General features: G+C 42.9%; 2 protein-coding genes across 2 annotated transcripts in view; one reads left to right on the top strand and one right to left on the bottom strand.

Annotated features, from left to right (window-relative positions):
• fignl1 (fidgetin-like 1) overlaps positions 1–20,594 on the top strand; it is a 189,583-nt gene that overhangs the window by 44,099 nt on the left and 124,890 nt on the right. The gene's annotated exons all lie outside the window — the stretch shown is intronic.
• spmip7 (sperm microtubule inner protein 7) lies at positions 728–18,244 on the bottom strand (the record flags this gene model as incomplete). The annotated part of the gene is made up of 7 exons (XM_083775070.1): positions 728–848; positions 5,431–5,565; positions 8,940–9,047; positions 9,970–10,011; positions 10,883–10,950; positions 13,914–14,052; positions 18,204–18,244. The coding sequence occupies 7 exons, from the start codon at positions 18,242–18,244 to the stop codon at positions 728–730; spliced, it is 654 nt and encodes a 217-aa protein (XP_083631196.1).

Genomic DNA, 20,594 nt, shown 5'->3' with positions numbered 1-20,594 from the left:
AGAGAGAGGGAGAGAGAGAGGGGGGGGGAGGGAGGGAGAGAGGGGGGAGGGAGAGAGAGAGAGGGAGAAAGTATTTAAGAGGACAAAAAGGAGAGCTCGATCACTATACCAAGAGTTAGAGAAGCACTCATCTAAATCAGGGAAATTATGCTAATGGACCATCTCATTATTCTCCAAGTCAGTCAGAATCATTCACTGACATCACATCATTAGAGATGTATTCATACAAACAGATTGGATGGACTTAAATAGGAAAGCTGACACCTTGAAACTTTCTTAACCCGGTCTGCACGGGAACGCCTTTTGGTGTTTTAAGGATTATGTTATTATACTTTAGCTATTGAAAAATAGCAGATCTACAGTACCAGCTCGTAGTGCGGCACTAGATCTGCCATTTTTAAAAGATCGTGGAAAATGTGGCACAAATCTCTGAATGCGTATTATTTCAGAGTGAACGTTTTTTAAATCAAATCTTTGCTTCCCTGGAACAACATATTTTCAGATGGGGGTCGGTGGCCGAATACATATCATTTCCGGGGTCCTTGACATGAAATAGTTTGAGAACCACTGACATAGAAAACTGTCATGATTTAGCCTCAGGTCTAAATGCGTTAAATGCTTTTGTCTATTATTCACACACTTGTGTTTTGTGATTTAGACGACGGGAGCCACTGTTCTCCTGGGGTTCAGGTTTAGACCGGACCCACTGCTCTCCTGGGGTTCAGGTTTAGACGGGACCCACTGTTCTCCTGGGGTTCAGGAAGGGGTTCCGTGGGGTCACCGTGGTGACCATTCTGGACAGGTGGCCAGAATGGCCCAAAGCGGGAGTTCTTACGCCCTGGTTGGTCCTGCGAAAAACAACAACAACAAAAAAACGGTATATTTTACAAACCGATCTATAATAAATTGAAACTCTTAAGTAGGCTTTTCAGAATGCACCACAAAGCTAAACTTTAAGTAGGCTTTTCAGAATGCACCACAAAGCTAAACTCTTAAGTAGGCTTTTCAGAATGCACCACAAAGCTAAACTCTTAAGTAGGCTTTTCAGAATGCACCACAAAGCTAAACGTTCCCAACGATATTGTCTAATTAATACGGCTGGCTCTCAGACCTTTGTAATAGCAAAGACCCCCCTGTGACTCTGAGTGTGTACAAATGACAACATTTGGTGTGTCCCCACCCCCACGCACGCACGCACACACACAGGTCAGGGGTCATAACCAAGTATATAAATACCGGTACTTAAACTAGCATGAAGAGAGTACGTGGTGGCTAGTGAAACTCCAGAGGACATCTGACAGTTGCATGAAAGGTAATAAATCAGTCAGAGAGTACTTGTCTTGCATTGTTGTTCTTTTTTTTCTGTTTTGAGGGAAAACTATGGGAGGCCAGCTTAACCCATTTCGGCCTGATGTTGAATTAAAATGTCAGTGATTCTCAAACATATTCATGTCAAGGACTCCAAATATATATGACATTGGCCGCCAACCAGAAGCAAAGATTTGAGTTACAAACTTGCTGTGAAAGATTTCAGGCACATTTTCACTATTTTTCAAAAAGAAATAGCAGATCTGCTATTTTTTGAACAGCTAAAGTACAACATAATGCTTAACACATCAAAAGGGTCCCCCCCCCCGCCCAAAATGGGTTAATCAGCAGAGGAAACAGATCTTTGGGGGGGTTGTTGGGCACCAGGAAAATGGATCTGGGTTGTGAAAAACCACCGTCACCACGAGATGCTCTGGATCCAACCATCTGGATCTATGCCTGCTCCAAAAGCCGGTAAACTTCGCTCAACTGGGGGCTCAGTTAGGAAACAGGTTTTTACATCCTCAACAGACACCCAAAACTCCCAGGGCTGGGGGGGACGGGGGCGAACGATGTTCCTCGTTTGCTTTATTCACAAACTGTATAGCAACTTTTCACAATCCATTTGACACAAAAACCCATGGGTAAATTATTGTGTTGATTACATTCATATTCCTTGTGATAACATGCGGGACATTTTCTTAGGTTTTATTTCTCCCCCTCAAGATCAAATCACATCCTCCTTCTTCAAAACCGCTCTCAAAGAGCACCTATACGGACGGCTGCAATTTGAAACTGGCCTCTGTAAATTAAGTCTGAGTCCCCCAGCCCCCGTGTGTGGGGAGGGGGGGGGGGGGGGGTGTATGTGTGTGTGTGTGTGTGGAGGAGGGGGGGGGGGGGGGGTGGCTTAGACGGTGGCTGGATGGTAACCATAAGGTTCCCTGTTCGAACCCTGTGGGCTCCCCCAGAGTTAGTGTCAAAGTGTCCTTGAGCAAGACTCTGCACCCCCTAATTGCTCCTGATGTGCTGGTTGGTGCCTTGTATGGTTTCCGCCACCATCGGTGTGTGAATGTGTGTGTGAATGGGTGAATGTAATGCACTATCTATGTAAAGCGCCTTGGAAAAAGGCGCTATATAAATGCACTATTTACACCCCTTTCTCCTCATACTGTACATGTTTTTCCGTTTTTTTATACTTTCTTTATATGATTTCCTGTTTTTTTTTCTTGTAGTGTCTATATTTGTACGTCTTTAAATGTTCTGATGAATTGAACAAGGTGGACCCTGTTGTAAACAAGTCTTAGTGCTTGCAGCTTAATCATGGATCGTCCACAAAGTAACAGTTTTTGTATTGACTTGTGCTTTCGTTTGAAATGAAGCCGCTCTGCATACTGCTATCTATCTATCTATCTATCTGCAGATCCCCAGGTTCAGAGGTGTGGTGTCTCTTCCGTATATATAGAAAGGTGAACTGATCATACGATATGAACTGCAATAATAAAAAGCATTCCTGATTTTCAGAGACTCGCATGTTATAATTAAGTTACTTTCAAGTTGTCATCAGGAATGACTCATAATGTCAGAATGGAGAAGATAGTTAAAGATTCAGTATTAATGTTTTTAGTTTTTTAATCCATTCTGGGCGGGAACCCCTTTTGGTGTTTTAAGCATTATGTTATGATTTAGCTATTTTTGAAAAATCGTGAAAATGTGGTCCAAATCTTTGAATATATATTCTGTCAGAGCGTACGTTTTTAACTCAAATCTTTGCTCGGGTTCCTGGAACAACATATTTTCACATTTAAAAATAGTGAAAATAGCCGGCCTACAAGCTCACACGACCCCTTGTGAGCTTGTAGATCTGTTTTTTTCACTACTTTTTTGTGACACACACACACACACACACACACACACACACACACACACACACACACACACACACACACACACACACACACACACACACACACACACACACACACACACACACACACACACACACACACACACACACACACACACACACACACACACACACAATTAAAAAATACAGGTTTCTGTAAGAATGGTACAATCGTTATCTTTTGTAGGGAAGGCAACGAACAAACTAAGATCATGACTAGCACTTAATGCACCCTCAGGCGGAATGTTCATGGAGTGCTTTGATCGCCCTCTAATGGCCTGTAGGGGTATAACTATTATTCCATGTTAAAGGGTGCTGTGTTTTGTACACATTTTGGTTCCATAGACATCACATAATCCATTATGTGAAAAAGAAAAATACCCAGAAGCTGTACTTCATAATGGTTTCATAATGGCTACAAGAACACTGCATTAACACATTTAGACCTCAGGACAATTCTACAAATGTCTTCCAAGTCCTGGCAGTTTTCTGAAAAACCCCATGTTTCTACAGTATGTCAATCGTTCCCCCCCAAAAAGATATGTAATTGGCCGCCGACCCCCCATCTGAAAATATGTTGTTCCAGCGACCACCATCTAGAAGCAAAGATTTGAGTTAAAAAGGGTCGCTCTGAAAGAATCAATGATTCATGATCTTTCTAAAATAGCAGACCTACAAGCTCGTAGCGCGCCACTCGGTGCCGCGCTGTGAGCTTGTAGATCTGCTATTTTTCAATAGCTAAAGTATAACATAATGCTATGAACACCAAAAGGGGTTCCCGCCCAGAATGGGTTAAAGTAGACATACATACTTCTGTGTTGTCAGTGTCACTCAGTGCAGTCTTTATTATTATTATTATTATTATTATTATTAATTAAATAATTGAAAAGTGTGACTCTCTAGAATGATTAATAATTAATAGTAACATTAATTGGCAACATGTCTGATGGTAGCATCAGCATGTAACTTATGACCTTAATTGGCACAATAATTGTTGCAGAATAACATTCGAGCAATGTTTATTTGAAATGGTTTAGAAGTTAACTTTCCCATGCAGCAAACAATGATGCAAGCTCATTATTCAGCATTGCTAAAAACAAATACAGGTCTTTAAAACCTTCACTAAAAACGCTCCACATACCACGTCCCAAACTCTTCTCCCGTCTGGCTCAAACTATGGAATGCACTTCCCATTGCAGTCAGAACTGCAGACTCACTCCCAATCTAAACTATGGAATGCACTTCCCATCACAGTCAGAACTGCAGACTCACTCCCAATCTCCCGCCGTAGTCTGAAAACCCACCTCTTCAGACTCCATCTTAGCCCATAGCACTTGCCGTAGCACTTGCCCGAGCCCCGGCGACCTACTGTACAGTTGCATAGACGTAGGTAATTTAGCATTTTATGTAGACATAGCACTCTCTAGTGTAGGTATACGCATAGTTTCATTATATAGATATTCCGCTGTTAGCTTACATATGATTCATGATGACTATTTTGATGCATTTGATGTATTACCATGTTTTTTTGTTCTTGCTTACTGTAAGTCGCTCTGGATTAAGGGCGTCTGCTAAATGCCTAAATTGTAAATTGAAATCTACTAGTTGACTCAGTGGAGTGGGCGGGGTCTATGGTGTAGTGGAACCAGGCTAGAAATGTACTTAAGTCCTTTAGCTGCAAGTACACTATACTTTATATTAATTTATCTCTCTCTCTTTTTCTCATTTGGTTGTTTTGTAACACCAGGTGCAACTATATGCAAATTATAGCTATCTTATTGTGGAATTAACCCATTTAGGCCCGATGTCGAAATTAAAAAATATATAATTTTTTCTGAAAAACCTCATGTATCAATATCAGTGGTTCTCAATATTTCATGTCAAGGACCACAAAAATTATAATGTAATATGCCGCTGACCCCCCCATCTGAAAATATGTTGTTCCAGGGACCCCAAAGATTTGAGTTTAAAACTGAAACTCTGAAAGAATATATATTCAAAGATTTGAGGCACATTTTCACGATACTTCAAAAATAGCAGACCTACAAGTTCATAGCGCGGCACTCGGTGAGCTTGTAGATCTGCTATATTTTTCAATAGCTAAAGTATAACATAATGCTTTGAAGAACAACAAAAGGGGTTCCCGCCCAGAATGGGTTAAACTCTTGATTATCTTGCGTTTTTGGAACTGAAGTGTGATTGTGTTGCCACTGACTCACCCAGCCGAGTGTGCGCTGATGGAGAGAGTTGGCAGAGAGCTCTCAGTGATGGAGAGAGTTGGCAGAGAGCTCTCAGTGCTAGGACCAGAATTAGCATAGGCTGCCTTGCCAGCGTACCCTGGGATGGTGCAGCGGCTGGCAGGAGAACGAGAGAGTTTTCACAATATTTACACTGTAGGAGGCAACTGGGTATGATTAGTGTCAATGTCTCGCTGCCGGCTGGAAACCCTGTATGTCCAAAACTGTTACTTTTCAGTAAATGGGAAATCCTGTTAATACTTTTCGTTGGTTTGACATTTATAAAACCCACAGACTTAACCAACTTTCACCTAAAAATAAAAAGCTAAACTAGCAGAACGCAAGACCTAACAGGACCTGTTGTGAGCTTGTAGATATTCTTGCTACTATTGTGTGACACTGTAGTATAACTAAAGAATTAATTTACATGATGAAATATGGAGATAGGAGGTTTCTGCCCGACAGCAACTCACGCCGTTTTGGAATCTGTCCTAAACACATAAATTGCTAACCGAATGTTTGAGAATGGTTTTCTCAAACTTTTTCATAACAAGGACCCCCGAATTGACATGTATCGGAAAAGGGACCCCCAGAAGATAAGATTTACAAACAAAACAATAGTTTCCCCAAAAACGTATATAATTATTATAACATTACATGGCACAAAGTAATGCGCCGTGAGCTTGTAGAGCTGCTATTTTTTGAATAGGCAACATATAAATGGATAAAGTGGTTTAAAATGATTGCAATGCTGCATTAACAACATTTGCTGGAGACCCCCTGGAAACACCTCAAGGACCCCCTGGGGTTCCCCCGGAACCAGTGATCTAAAGGCCAGTCCACAGCAATGCCACTCCTTGCCAATGCAATTTGGGATAATGGTTGCATGTGTTGCAAGTACAGTAGTGTGCTGCAACTTGCAAGGAGTTGCATAGGCATAGGAATGTCTGTGATGTGACATACTGTACATCTCATGTATTTCACAATACACAGCCATAGGTCGGTGCCATCCGCTCGTAGTTAGCAGCGGGACATGCGCGGCATAACTGTGGTCGATGCTTTGTGTGTACTTGGAGTCAGATTATGGTCCTCTAGTTTCATATCCATGTGAAAGTTCTGTCAGAAAACGTGTGTTTAGTCAAGTATCTCTTACTTATACTTTTCCACAGGCTTCACGCGGACGACATACTCTCCGGGCGGCGAGGGGCCCGGAATTACCGATGGACTGAATTTACCAAAAACTTCCTCTGATCACCACAAACAAAATTAAACACAAATTAACCAGGGAAGCACCAATGTTTGGGGCACACAATTGACAGGTGCGTTTCCAATGGTGCTGGGTAATTAATCACACCCCCTGCCAAACATTGCGTGCCCCATAATGCCATACATTTGTGCTTCACTGGACAATTTGTGATGACGTTTGCGTTTCCCCAAAGGAAGTTTTGTTCAATTCAGTCCATCGGTAATTCCGGGCCCAGCTCGCCGCCCGGAGAGAATGTCGTCCGCGTGAAGCCCGTGGGAAAAGTGGAGATATTTGACTAAACACACATTTTCTGCCAGAACTTTCACATGGATATGAAACTAGAGGACCATAATGTGACTCCAAGTCTTAGGAATGATGTTTTGGGTGAGTACACACGGAGCACCGACCACATTTATGCCGCGCATGTCCCACTGCTAACTGAGCGGATGGCACCGATCTATGGCTGTGTATTGTGAAATACATGAAATGTATGTCACATCACAGACATTCTAGGGCTAGGAGTTGCGTGTGGGCTGGCCTTAAGTGAATAACAGATGACAGGTGATTGAAAGCCATATGGGGTCTTCCTGTGGCCGGTAAGGTAAAGGTGCAGTGGTAGAAAATACAGTATCAATATTGCAATTTAGAACTACTCTGTTACAAGTAAAAGTCCGGAATTCAAAATGTGCTTGAGTAAAAGAATAAAAGTATTGGATCAAAATGTACTTTCTGACCCATTCTGACCTGAGATCAGATTCATACGAGGTTTTCCACTGGACACACACTGGTCTGATTAACCCATTCTGACCTGAGATCAGATTAAAAAAGTCAGTCGTTCTTCGATTTTTCAAAAATAGCAGACCTACAAGCTCATATCGCGCCACTCGGTGGCGCGCTATGAGCTTGTAGATCTGCTATTTTTCAATAGCTAAAGCATGACATGATGCTGACACCAAAATGGGTTCCCGTTCAGAATAGGTTAAAGTACCAAATGTTAGAAAGTACTCAATATGCATACTGTCCCATTTCAATCTTTTGACGCATTGTGAGCTTGTAGATCGGCTATTTTCAAATGGCCAAAATGTATATACGGCTGAATTGGCTAATGTATGTTTTGTAATAATAATCAGTAAGTAACTAGTAAATACAGTTTTCAAATAAATGTAGTGGAGTGCAATATTTGCCTGAGATTTAGTGGAGTACAAGTAAACATATTGGAAATACTCAAGTAAAGTACTGTACGATTTACAGGGTAAAAGCATGTAACTAATTACTGAACAGTGGTTCCCAAAGTGGGGTCCGGGGACCCCCAGGGGTCCTTGAGGGAGTTCCAGGGGGTCCCCAGCTAAATGATAGTTCGGAACCGAATTGGGGGTCTCAGAGATAGAAATGCCATTAAATTGAGGTCCGTAGCTTAATGCATATCAAACTGGGGGTCCTTGAAATGAATCGGGTTGAGAATCACTGCTAGAGCCGTGACAATCTTCTCTTATGGGGGTCCCTGGCATGTCTTTTCACATGGGGGCCCCGAGGGGTAATTAGTGTCAATGTGGGGGTCCTTGACATGAAAACGTTTTGGGAACCACTGGTTTACACCACTGTGTGACGGACGGTGCCTCTAAGGCCTCACTCACACCTTCACATCGAGCATACAACATTGTTGGATGCTAGATGTAAACAAAGGGTAAGTGTCATGGCCGCCCCAATGCATTTCTACGGGCCGTCGGCATGGAACAAGCTCCCACTGTACCTTCGTCAGGCAGCCTCTGTAGACAGCTCAAGACCCACTTCTACAACATTGCCTTTAATTGATCTTTTATTTTTAATTTTTTGTTCCTCACTGTACTGCATTACTGCTTGTTTTTTAATGTCGTTGCCTTGCTTTTCTTTTATTCTCCATTGCTCTGTAAAGCACTTTGAGCTGCATTTCATGTCATGAAAGGTGCTATACAAATAAAGTTTATTATTATTATTTCCAATGGAAGTCACATGGTTTGACACAACATTTGTGTTGTACGGCTTTCGTCTGTGTTTTCGACTGCCCCCCCCCCCTCCCCCTCATACAACAAAAATGTTGTGTCAAACCATATGTGACTCCCATTGGAAATTAATTGCGAGCTTGCGTCAGTAAACACGTCTCATACATCAATCTGAGGGTGTGAGTGAGGCCTTACTGTGCAGTGGGGGTGTGAGTGAGGCCTTACTGTGCAGTGGGGGTGTACGGAGGGTGTGAGTGAGGCCTTACTGTGCAGTGGGGGTGTACGGAGGCAGGGAGTTCCTCAACATGGTCAGAGGCTGAAAGTCTTCCTGTGAGTTATCTATACTGTCCATGTTCACTGATCCGATGGTACCGCTGCAACACAAAACAATGTCCATGTTCACTGATCCGATGGTGCCACTGCAACACAAAACAAACATCTATCACAGGATACACAGGTGTCCTCAAACACACCCACCCACTCCATCACCCACAGGTATCCTCAAACACACCCACCCACTCCATCACCCACAGGTGTCCTCAAACACACCCTCTCACTCTCTCTCTCTCTAGGTCGTCCTCAGACGAGCCCTCCATCGTCGTTTCCAGTCATCCCGATTCTCCATACACTCCATCACCCACAGGTGTCCTCAAACACACCCACCCACTCCATCACCCACAGGTGTCCAAAAACACACCCACTCACTCCATCACCCACAGGTGTCCAAAAACACACCCTCTCACTCGATCACCCACTCACTCCCCTAATAGTCAGCCTTCTGTTGTAAAGCTCTCTCTCTCATTGTCTCTTCCTGCAAGATGTACATTTTTTTAAGCCTGTTAAAACAGCATAAAAGTAAACATAAAGCATGATTTTAAAACAAAATGTGAGACACCAGAGGAGTTTATAAATGATAGCCAATAGGCCTATGGTTGAATATGACATCAAGGCATTTCATAGCAACTCAAGTAGTAAGTTGCTAACCCGGTACTCCAGTATGGCTTGTGTGGGACAAGTGGGATTGGAGGGACGGGTTCCCCCCAATCATCCCACTTTTCCCACACAAGCCATACTTCTGTCCCTCAAATGAACAGTTTGAATCTGGTCACCCCCCCCCCCCCCCCCCCACCACACACACAAAACGTGTCAACCGTAACACATCTTGCAGGATATTCTCGTCAAAACATATCAAATTTGATATGAACTGAACAGTAAAAATCCAACACATGGAAACAATAGTGGACCCTTCCACTTGTACACTCAGACGAAGACGGAGGACTTGACTGTTGCACTTACCAGTACAGAGGTATTTGGCCAGCTTTGGGACATGGACTGCAGCTGAAACACAGCATAAGTTGTTAGTTGTTTTAGAACAGTGTATTTCAACCTTTTCAACCTTTTCTTCTATATTATTTATTCAGCATTTGAGTCACGGACCACCATTTGAACAGTCTACTCTAAGTCCACACTAAGCATCCATAATGTATAAATGACGGATAAGGGATCAGGACATCTAGGCCTTTTCGAGGAGGGGTCAGAATAACTTTTGGACTTGGAAAACTAAAGAATATTTCGTTATCGTTGGATAATATTTTGTCCACAATTCCAGCTGTATTGATGTTGGTACCAAGAGAGATACGTTGATCAAAAGAACAATTCTTCTACATTCTCTTCAATTGTGTAGACTTCTGGTTTAAGTACAGCGTGATGCAGATTATTTACAATAATTTAACTCTTGAGAACGTAAAATGAATCATTTTAAACTCTCGAGGGTTAAAGCTCTATATGAGTCCCGGGGCTGAGCCAGATCTTGGTACCACCGAAGGTGACGGTAAAGTTTTTGTATTCCTACATGTCTCTAGTTTATATTTTGGGATGATAACTCCTCCAATTCAGTAGCTTAATGCCAGATATCGCCTGTTATACGTATGTGATCACACAACCTATAATGTTGCTCTGGAGAGGGAAGTCTGGAGCACTCTGGTGGAGCTGTTGCCCCCGCGACCTGACTACGGATAAGCGGTTGAAGATGGATGGATGGATGGACAACCTATAATCCTGTCATTTAACTGGGGACCACCTGGTACCCTATGAAGGACCACTGGTGGTCCTCGGACCACTGGTTGAGAACCACTGATTTAGACTACACAGCAGGGGATTCAAACAAGCGTTATTGCCACATGAAAGGGCGAACAGCAGAAAAGCCTACTATGATACGGGCTTCTTGGCATCCTCCCTGGCTCTGGGCTGCTGTCTGCTCCACTGGGATCCAACCGCCTGCTTCCACAGGATGACAGGGAAACATTCATTTAGGATTATTATGTTAGACATCTTCCACAGGATGACAGGGAGACGTTCATTTAGGATTATTATGTTAGACATCTTCCACAGGATGACAGGGAGACATTCATTTAGGATTATTATGTTAGACATCTTCCACAGGATGACAGGGAGACATTCATTTAGGATGATTATGTTAGACATCTTCCACAGGATGACAGGGAGACATTCATTTAGGATTATTATGTTAGACATCTTCCACAGGATGACAGGGAGACATTCATTTTAATGAATTGCATTTTTATAGCGCTTTTCCCAAGTGCTCAAAGCGCTTTACAATGGTTCATTCATTCATACATTGGGAGGTGAAGCGGCGAACAGTCGACGCCAGCGTCCTCACTTCCCACATTCACACACCAATGGTGGCGAGCTCACACCGACCGACTCATTGGAGGCAATGTAGGGTTCAGTGTCTTGCCCAAGGACACTTCGACATGTGGACAGGAGGAGCCGGGATTCGAACCGCCGACCCAGGGATCATTGGACGACCTGCTCTACCTCCTGAGCCACAGCCGCCCACTCATTTAGGATTATTATGTTAGACATCTTCCTCAGGACGACAGGGAGACATTCATTTAGGATTATTATGTTAGACATCTTCCTCAGGACGACAGGGAGACGTTCATTTAGGATTATTATGTTAGACATCTTCCTCAGGATGACAGGGAGACATTCATTTAGGATTATTATGTTAGACATCTTCCTCAGGATGACAGGGAGACGTTCATTTAGGATTATTATGTTAGACATCTTCCTCAGGACGACAGGGAGACATTCATTTAGGATTATTATGTTAGACATCTTCCACAGGATGACAGGGAGACATTCATTTAGGATTATTATGTTAGACATCTTCCTCAGGATGACAGGGAGACGTTCATTTAGGATTATTATGTTAGACATCTTCCTCAGGATGACAGGGAGACATTCATTTAGGATTATTATGTTAGACATCTTCCTCAGGATGACAGGGAGACATTCATTTAGGATTATTATGTTAGACATCTTCCTCAGGACGACAGGGAGACATTCATTTAGGATTATTATGTTAGACATCTTCCTCAGGATGACAGGGAGACATTCATTTAGGATTATTATGTTAGACATCTTCCTCAGGATGACAGGGAAACGTTCATTTAGGATTATTATGTTAGACATCTTCACAGGATGACAGGGAGACATTCATTTAGGATTATTATGTTAGACATCTTCCTCAGGATGACAGGGAAACGTTCATTTAGGATTATTATGTTAGACATCTTCACAGGATGACAGGGAGACATTCATTTAGGATTATTATGTTAGACATCTTCCTCAGGATGACAGGGAAACATTCATTTAGGATTATTATGTTAGACATCTTCACAGGATGACAGGGAAACATTCATTTAGGATTATTATGTTAGACATCTTCCTCAGGACGACAGGGAGACATTCATTTAGGATTATTATGTTAGACATCTTCCTCAAAACGTAAAAAGCAAGAACAACGTTAATTTAGTTGCCTCTCATTTTCCCATTGGAGCCCACTCCCAAGTCTCATGCACGTCCCCGCACGCACGCACACACACACACACACACACACACACACACACACACACACACACACACACACACACACACACACACACACACACACACACACACACACACACACACACACACACACACACACACACACACACACACACACACACACACACACACACACACACACACACACACGTTCTCTCTGTGGTACTTGCAGTGAATCTCTATTGAAAACACAGTCCAAGTCAATAGCACGCTGGGCAAGACCTAAGCTGTAGACAGACTGACAGAGGCTATCATTTGTTTTGGGCTGAAGTCGTGGGATTTTGGCGGAAGTACCGCTCAAGGAAATGACGCTTTACAAATCAGTTTACATTCTCCGTGAATGAAACAAGTGTTGTGATTGGTCGGAATAATATCGTATCCGGGGGAAATACATTTTGTCGGACGTTCCGGACCGACACTTCCCGCCAATAGCGTCTCTGCCTTAGGTTGTGATGTCATCAACATCATACAGGGCTGTCTGTGATGTCATCAACATCATACAGGGCTGTCTGTGATGTCATCAACATCATACAGGGCTGTGTCTGTGATGTCATCAACATCATACAGGTCTGTGTCTGTGATGTCATCAACATCATACAGGTCTGTGTCTGTGATGTCATCAACATCATACAGGGCTGTGTCTGTGATGTCATCAACATCATACAGGTCTGTGTCTGTGATGTCATCAACATCATACAGGTCTGTGTCTGTGATGTCATCAACATCATACAGGGCTGTGTCTGTGATGTCATCAACATCATACAGGGCTGTGACTGTGATGTCATCAACATCATACAGGTCTGTGTCTGTGATGTCATCAACATCATACAGGGCTGTGTCTGTGATGTCATCAACATCATACAGGGCTGTGACTGTGATGTCATCAACATCATACAGGGCTGTCTGTGATGTCATCAACATCATACAGGGCTGTGACTGTGATGTCATCAACATCATACAGGGCTGTGTCTGTGATGTCATCAACATCATACAGGGCTGTGTCTGTGATGTCATCAACATCATACAGGGCTGTGTCTGTGATGTCATGACATGATAGCTCACCTGTAGTGTTGTGTAGTGCTGTAGTCATCCAACAGCAAGTGTAAAATCAGCCATTATGATGCCATCAAGGCCCGCCGAAATACATTTTAGTCGACTAAATAAACTGTAGATTTAGTCGACTAAAATCTTGATATTTAGTCGACTAAAACTAGACTAACACTTCCAGGTGACTAGAATGTGACTAAAACTAAAAGAAAACTTATTCAAGAGACTTTGACTAAAACTAAAATCAAAATGGTGCTGCCAAAAACACCACTGCTCACCTGCCAGAGCTGAGGTCGACTGTGGTAACGCCTCCAGGAGACGTGCTGACTCACGGGGTCGGCCATGTTCTCCAGGGTCGTCGACGGCGGCTTGAAGCGCGGCGGTAACTTTGAATCCCAGCCAACGACCTCATAACTCCTGCAAGTTCAAAGCAGAGAGGCGAGGCAAAATTTGTGGAAATGAAGGCAATTGAAAATGCTGTATATAAGTCTTAAAAAGCCGTAGCTTGCGGAGTTAGTTCAGTCAGATATACTCGAGCGGGTTCATGCTGTGCTCAAGGGATAAATTAATTCGAGGGGTTAATATGCTGCATTACTATGTGGGTGTATTCAGTGTGTGCAAGACCCACATGTCATTCGCTGATGTGGCAGTCAGCTGACCAATTGGGCGGGGTATTTAAGCTCACCTAAACTGCATGCATCCTTCCTTCTTATGGTTCCTGGTTGTGTGATGTTTGCTCCCACCGCCACCCCAGCACCACCGGTGGGCTGTTATTAGTTATGTTTGCTCCTACCACCACCCCAGCACCACCGGTGGGCTGTTATTAGTTCTGTTTGCTCCTACCACCACCCCAGCAACACCGGTGGGCTCTGTTATTAGTTCTGTTTGCTCCTAACCACCACCCCAGCGCCACCGGTGGGCTCTGTTATTTCTGTTAGTTGTTATTGTATATCTATATCTCCCTGCTCTTAATGTTTAATGATGGTGTTTAATTGTGCCGAGCAGGGAGAAAATTGCAACAGAGCCGATCGCCAAGATAATATTTTATATGCACACTTGTATTCTGATTCTATAATAAATATTGGTTAAATCTATTTGTGAGTGAATCTATCTGACTGAAATGCATACAATCCATTTGAGGAGAAATAAAAAATAAAATAAATACATAAAAAAGATGATTAAAATGAAATAGCGTATAAAGTCATTAGAAATACCGCATCACAGTTATATGTGTCTGCCAACCAGTAGCTGTTTACATCCATTGTTGTCCAAAATTATTGTGTTTCTTTCTCACTCTGTGTTTGATTGCAACCATAGGTCGCAGTTTACTATGAAGTCCGTCACGCCTCGTGACACGCTCCATATATGGTCGTCTCCATTATATGAAGATCACGACACTGACCTCATCAAACCCTGGATAGCCATACATGGAGAAGACTGGATCATCACCTAGATTTGCTTATATGGAACCCGGCCAGCAACTCTACATCTGACCTCACTGACACAACCCATTCTGGGCGGGAACCCCTTTTGGTGTTCTAACCCTTCTGGACAGGATCCCCTCTTGGGGTTCTCTACAGTATGTACAGTATTCAAAAATAAAAAAAACTTTGATGCTGCTATATAAATATTTGTTAAGTTTTTCAGAAAGCTTAGGTCAGGGGTTTTAAAATCGGCCTCAGTCCAAAATGGGTTAATAGTTTAACTCCTGCTTCTTAACTGTGCCATATTTTGGGTTATTTATGACTTTCATTTTTAAGTTGAAAGACAGATCCTACCGTACTATACTTTTGACTCCATAATTATCCACTTTTATTTTATTTCAAATACAGTAGTATCGTGAAAATAGTCACTTTTACGACATTCCCACATTTTCCCTCAACACCAAATCTCTTCACTATAAAAAATATGAATGTTCACTTATTAACGACGTGCCCAGGATAGGGACGCACTGTTCCAGAAAAGTGTTTTTGCAGGACATTGTTGTCAGTGAGTTAATTGTTAATCGACATTTTATATCCAAAAGGTCGATTAACAATTAACAATCTGCTTCATAATTTTTTATCCTATTAGACATTTTGTGTGAAATATTTGTCATAATTAGCATATATGAATTACTTCATTTGTGGCCAGAAATATGTTTTGTGAGGTCATGCTTGAGTCCAAGTGGATGTTTTTGTTCCACATGTTGAAGAAATCCCCTCAATGTGTTCCAGAGAATGGGACGGTCAACCCAACCAAAAACTATCTGTCTGTCTGGCCACGTCTGTCACCTGCAGAGACATAATAACCCTTTTAGACGTGAGGACGATTCTACAAATGTCTTCTACATCTTGACAGTTTTCTGAAAAACCCCATGTTTCTGTAAGTGGTGCTCAGCCTATTTAATGTCAAGGACCCCCAAAAATGATATGTAATTGTCTGCCGACCCCTATCCATTGTTCCAGGGACCCCACCCAGAAGCAAAGATTTGATATTTGATATATTTTCATAGTTTTGGCACCACATTTTCACGATTTTTCAAAAGTAGCAGATCTACAAGCTCTGCTATTTTTCAATAGCTAAAGTATAACATAATGCTTAAAAAAACCAAAAGGTGTTCCCGTCCAGAATGGGATAAAGGTTGAAGCGCAATTGTAGTTTCCCTACTCGTCCCAAAGTGCACAGTATCAGGTATTAACCCGTCTTTGCCACAGTGAAATAAACTGCACAGTATCAGGTATTAACCTGTCTTTGCCACAGTGAAATAAACTGCACAGTATCAGGTATTAACCTGTCTTTGCCAAGGTGAAATACAGTATCAGGTATTAACCTGTCTTTGCCAAGGTGAAATACAGTATCAGGTATTAACCTGTCTTTGCCAAGGTGAAATACAGTATCAGGTATTAACCCGTCTTTGCCAAGGTGAAATACAGCCACTGTAACCTCTGTTGTAAGTGTGGATTTGAATAATTTAATGATTTAGCTACCCGGCAAAGCAGCCTTTTGTTTTGAATCACCGGTATTTATAAAATGTTTTCTGATGCAATGCTTTGTTTTGATTCACTGTAAAGGTCTTCCATAAGTTCCTTCCCCGAGGTGTGTTATGTTCATGTACATACAGTACATAGTTTCATGGAGAATCATTCAGCCTCCTCATAGAACATCGATGAAGGGGCACAAAATCAAGCCCATTAACGTTGGTTCCAACGAAACAACAAACAACAAACAACACAGCACCAACATAATTAATGATGAATATATGACATCATTGTTGGTAGTTATAGCTGCCGTCTTACATACTAAAATAGAACACTCCCACATTTGAGCTTGACCACAGCTGGGGGGGAGGGTTATACAGTACTACCGGGGATGCACAGGTGTACAGTGCATTAAAAAGTCTGATGGCAGTTGGCATCTTTCATGCCAACTGCCATCAGACTTTTTAATGCAAAGGCATAAGAACTGCCCCAGTAGCTCCAGTAGCCTATACGGTAAATGCATGAACACAGTAGGCTATGGCTCCAGTAGGCTACTGCTGCTGCTGTGAGGTGTTCTGCACACAGTAGGCTATGGCTCCAGTAGGCTACTGCTGCTGCTGTGAGGTGTTCTGCACACAGTAGGCTATGGCTCCAGTAGGCTACTGCTGCTGCTGTGAGGTGTTCTGCACACAAGAAGAATGCCTCCTCCAGAGTCCAGAACAGATTAATTCGTCCAAAGCAAACTTTGTAGTTTCGCTAGTGTGCAGTAAAGATGTTTGTCTGACTATTTTAAGTCTACTTTTGTGTTTGTATCTTAAAGTCTCACACACAATTTAACAATAGGCTTAGGCTAACAGCTGTTCTGTGTGCATGCCGCGATGTGCATGTGCACGCACATGCATGCACGTGCACGTGCATTCATGTGCGTGCCCGTGACGTCATTAAAACGCTGTGGTACCAGTAAGAAAACCACTGTTGGGGGACCACTGGAAGCAGTGATGTAGAGTCTGTGGGGGCCGGAGGGCCAGGGCCCCCATGAGGATTTTCGGGGAATTTCACCCAACCACACTGAAGACAGTCAAGACACTGTCCAACACCGCCCTCCCCTGGCTAAACCAGGCACGGGCCCCCATGAGGATTATGAAAACTATTCGTTTCTGACTGGAACAATGACAGACCAGTGTTATGTTTGAGGGAGGATGGAGCGCAGCGTGGAACAATGACAGACCAGTGTTATGTTTGAGGGAGGATGGTGGAACAATGACAGACCAGTGTTATGTTTGAGGGAGGATGGTGGAACAATGACAGACCAGTGTTATGTTTGAGGGAGGATGGTGGAACAATGACAGACCAGTGTTATGTTTGAGGGAGGATGGTGGAACAATGACAGACCAGTGTTATGTTTGAGGGAGGATGGTGGAACAATGACAGACCAGTGTTATGTTTGAGGGAGGATGGTGGAACAATGACAGACCAGTGTTATGTTTGAGGGAGGATGGTGGAACAATGACAGACCAGTGTTATGTTTGAGGGAGGATGGTGCGCAGCGTGGAACAATGACAGACCAGTGTTATGTTTGAGGGAGGATGGAGCGCAGCGTGCACTGACCTCTGAGCCATAGAGGTGTAGATGAGGCGACGCACTGCCATGGAATAGTCTGCCCTCTCCCTGAGATCCAAACACCCGGAATCCTTCAAAAGTAAATAGTCAGCGTTTCATTTGGGGAAAATGCTGCCGTGAATTATATCACAATTTATCAATAAATGCTGGCGGATTTAACTGTTAAAAGGTTGTCATCACCTACCTGAGCTCCGGTGTCGTCTTCCAGGAAAAGACGTTGTAACTTAATGGTTGGACTGAGGTGTGGCATCCGGTGTGACTTTGGATTCACCTTTACAGGACTGGTCCAACCTGGAGAGATTATTATGAGATCATTAAAGGACTACTTCACTCATTTTAAACCTATCTTCATATCATTGGTACTCTCTCTGTGTCTCAGAGGAGGGCTGTGGACAGTTCAGAAACCTGCCTACCAGTGACATCATCGGCAGGATTTGCCATTTCAAATTACTGATACTTTTTCCTCCAACGGCTGGCTTTGTGTGTGTGTGTGTGTGTGTGTGTGTGTGTGTGTGTGTGTGTGTGTGTGTGTGTGTGTGTGTGTGTGTGTACTGGGTGCCCCCCCCAAAGGTACCACTCACACAAGTGTAAATTCTGAATGACGACTGGCTTTGTGTGTTCCGCCAAAATACATTTTAGTCGACTAAATCAACTGTAGATTTAGTCCTAAAACTAGACTAACACTAAGACATTCCAGGTGACTAAAATGTGACTAAAACTGAATTAAAACTATTCAAGATACTATGACCCGTCCACCAGTGACATCATCGATGGGGAATCATGGCTAATAGAAACTGCAGGCTTTCTATTCCTGAAAAGTTGCAATGCGAAAATGGAAGCCATTGTTCTCACTTTAATAAAAAATCTAAATATGTTTTAAAAAAGAAAAAAAATGTTGTTTAAAAAGGAAAATCTATCTAACGATGATGTCACTGGTGGACAGGTTTCTGAACTGCACACAGCCCTCCTATGAGACACAGACTGAGTAGAAAAAAATAGTGGTATTTTATCATGAATATTAGTGAGGTTGAAAAGTGGTCCTTTAAGTTAACTTTCCAAGAATAGCAAATCTGTGGTTTAGCTTGGATTCCCCATCGATTATGTCAAGGCAGGTTTCTACTCCTGCCGTTTACTACTCGTCTGGCAGGTATATCTCTTTGTATCCTACTGTCTGGCAGGTATATCTCTGTATCCTACTGTCTGGCAGGTATATCTCTGTATCCTACTGTCTGGCAGGTATATCTCTTTGTATCCTACTGTCTGGCAGGTATATCTCTTTGTATCCTACTGTCTGGCAGGTATATCTCTGTATCCTACTGTCTGGCAGGTATATCTCTGTATCCTACTGTCTGGCAGGTATATCTCTTTGTATCCTACTGTCTGGCAGGTATATCTCTGTATCCTACTGTCTGGCAGGTATATCTCTGTATCCTACTGTCTGGCAGGTATATCTCTGTATCCTACTGTCTGGCAGGTATATCTCTGTATCCTACTGTCTGGCAGGTATATCTCTGTATCCTACTGTCTGGCAGGTATATCTCTTTGTATCCTACTGTCTGGCAGGTATATCTCTTTGTATCCTACTGTCTGGCAGGTATATCTCTTTGTATCCTACTGTCTGGCAGGTATATCTCTGTATCCTACTGTCTGGCAGGTATATCTCTTTGTATCCTACTGTCTGGCAGGTATATCTCTTTGTATCCTACTGTCTGGCAGGTATATCTCTGTATCCTACTGTCTGGCAGGTATATCTCTTTGTATCCTACTGTCTGGCAGGTATATCTCTGTATCCTACTGTCTGGCAGGTATATCTCTTTGTATCCTACTGTCTGGCAGGTATATCTCTGTATCCTACTGTCTGGCAGGTATATCTCTTTGTATCCTACTGTCTGGCAGGTATATCTCTTTGTATCCTACTGTCTGGCAGGTATATCTCTTTGTATCCTACTGTCTGGCAGGTATATCTCTTTGTATCCTACTGTCTGGCAGGTATATCTCTGTGTATCCTACTGTCTGGCAGGTATATCTCTTTGTATCCTACTGTCTGGCAGGTATATCTCTGTATCCTACTGTCTGGCAGGTATATCTCTTTGTATCCTACTGTCTGGCTTTGAAAACATTTAGTGCTACGATTGTGCGCGGGGAGACGACGATTAACACATCTTGCCTGCCCAAATGGTAATTCCTGGATACACCACGGAGTCCGGGGACCACCAGTGGTCCAAGAGGGGGTTCCAGGTGGTCCCCATGCAGCTAAATGATGGAGAGTTGGTAACCAAATGGACCCTTATGTGGCTGAAACTCTGAGTGTACAAATGGAACCAAATGAACCCATTATGGGGGTCCGTGGTCTTTCTAATGCAGGGGTTCTCAAAAAGT

Source organism: Protomyctophum parallelum (genome assembly GCF_964188405.1).
Source record: "Protomyctophum parallelum genome assembly, chromosome: 10".
Taxonomy (NCBI): domain Eukaryota; kingdom Metazoa; phylum Chordata; class Actinopteri; order Myctophiformes; family Myctophidae; genus Protomyctophum; species Protomyctophum parallelum.
This window is presented reverse-complemented; position numbering and strand designations above follow the sequence as displayed.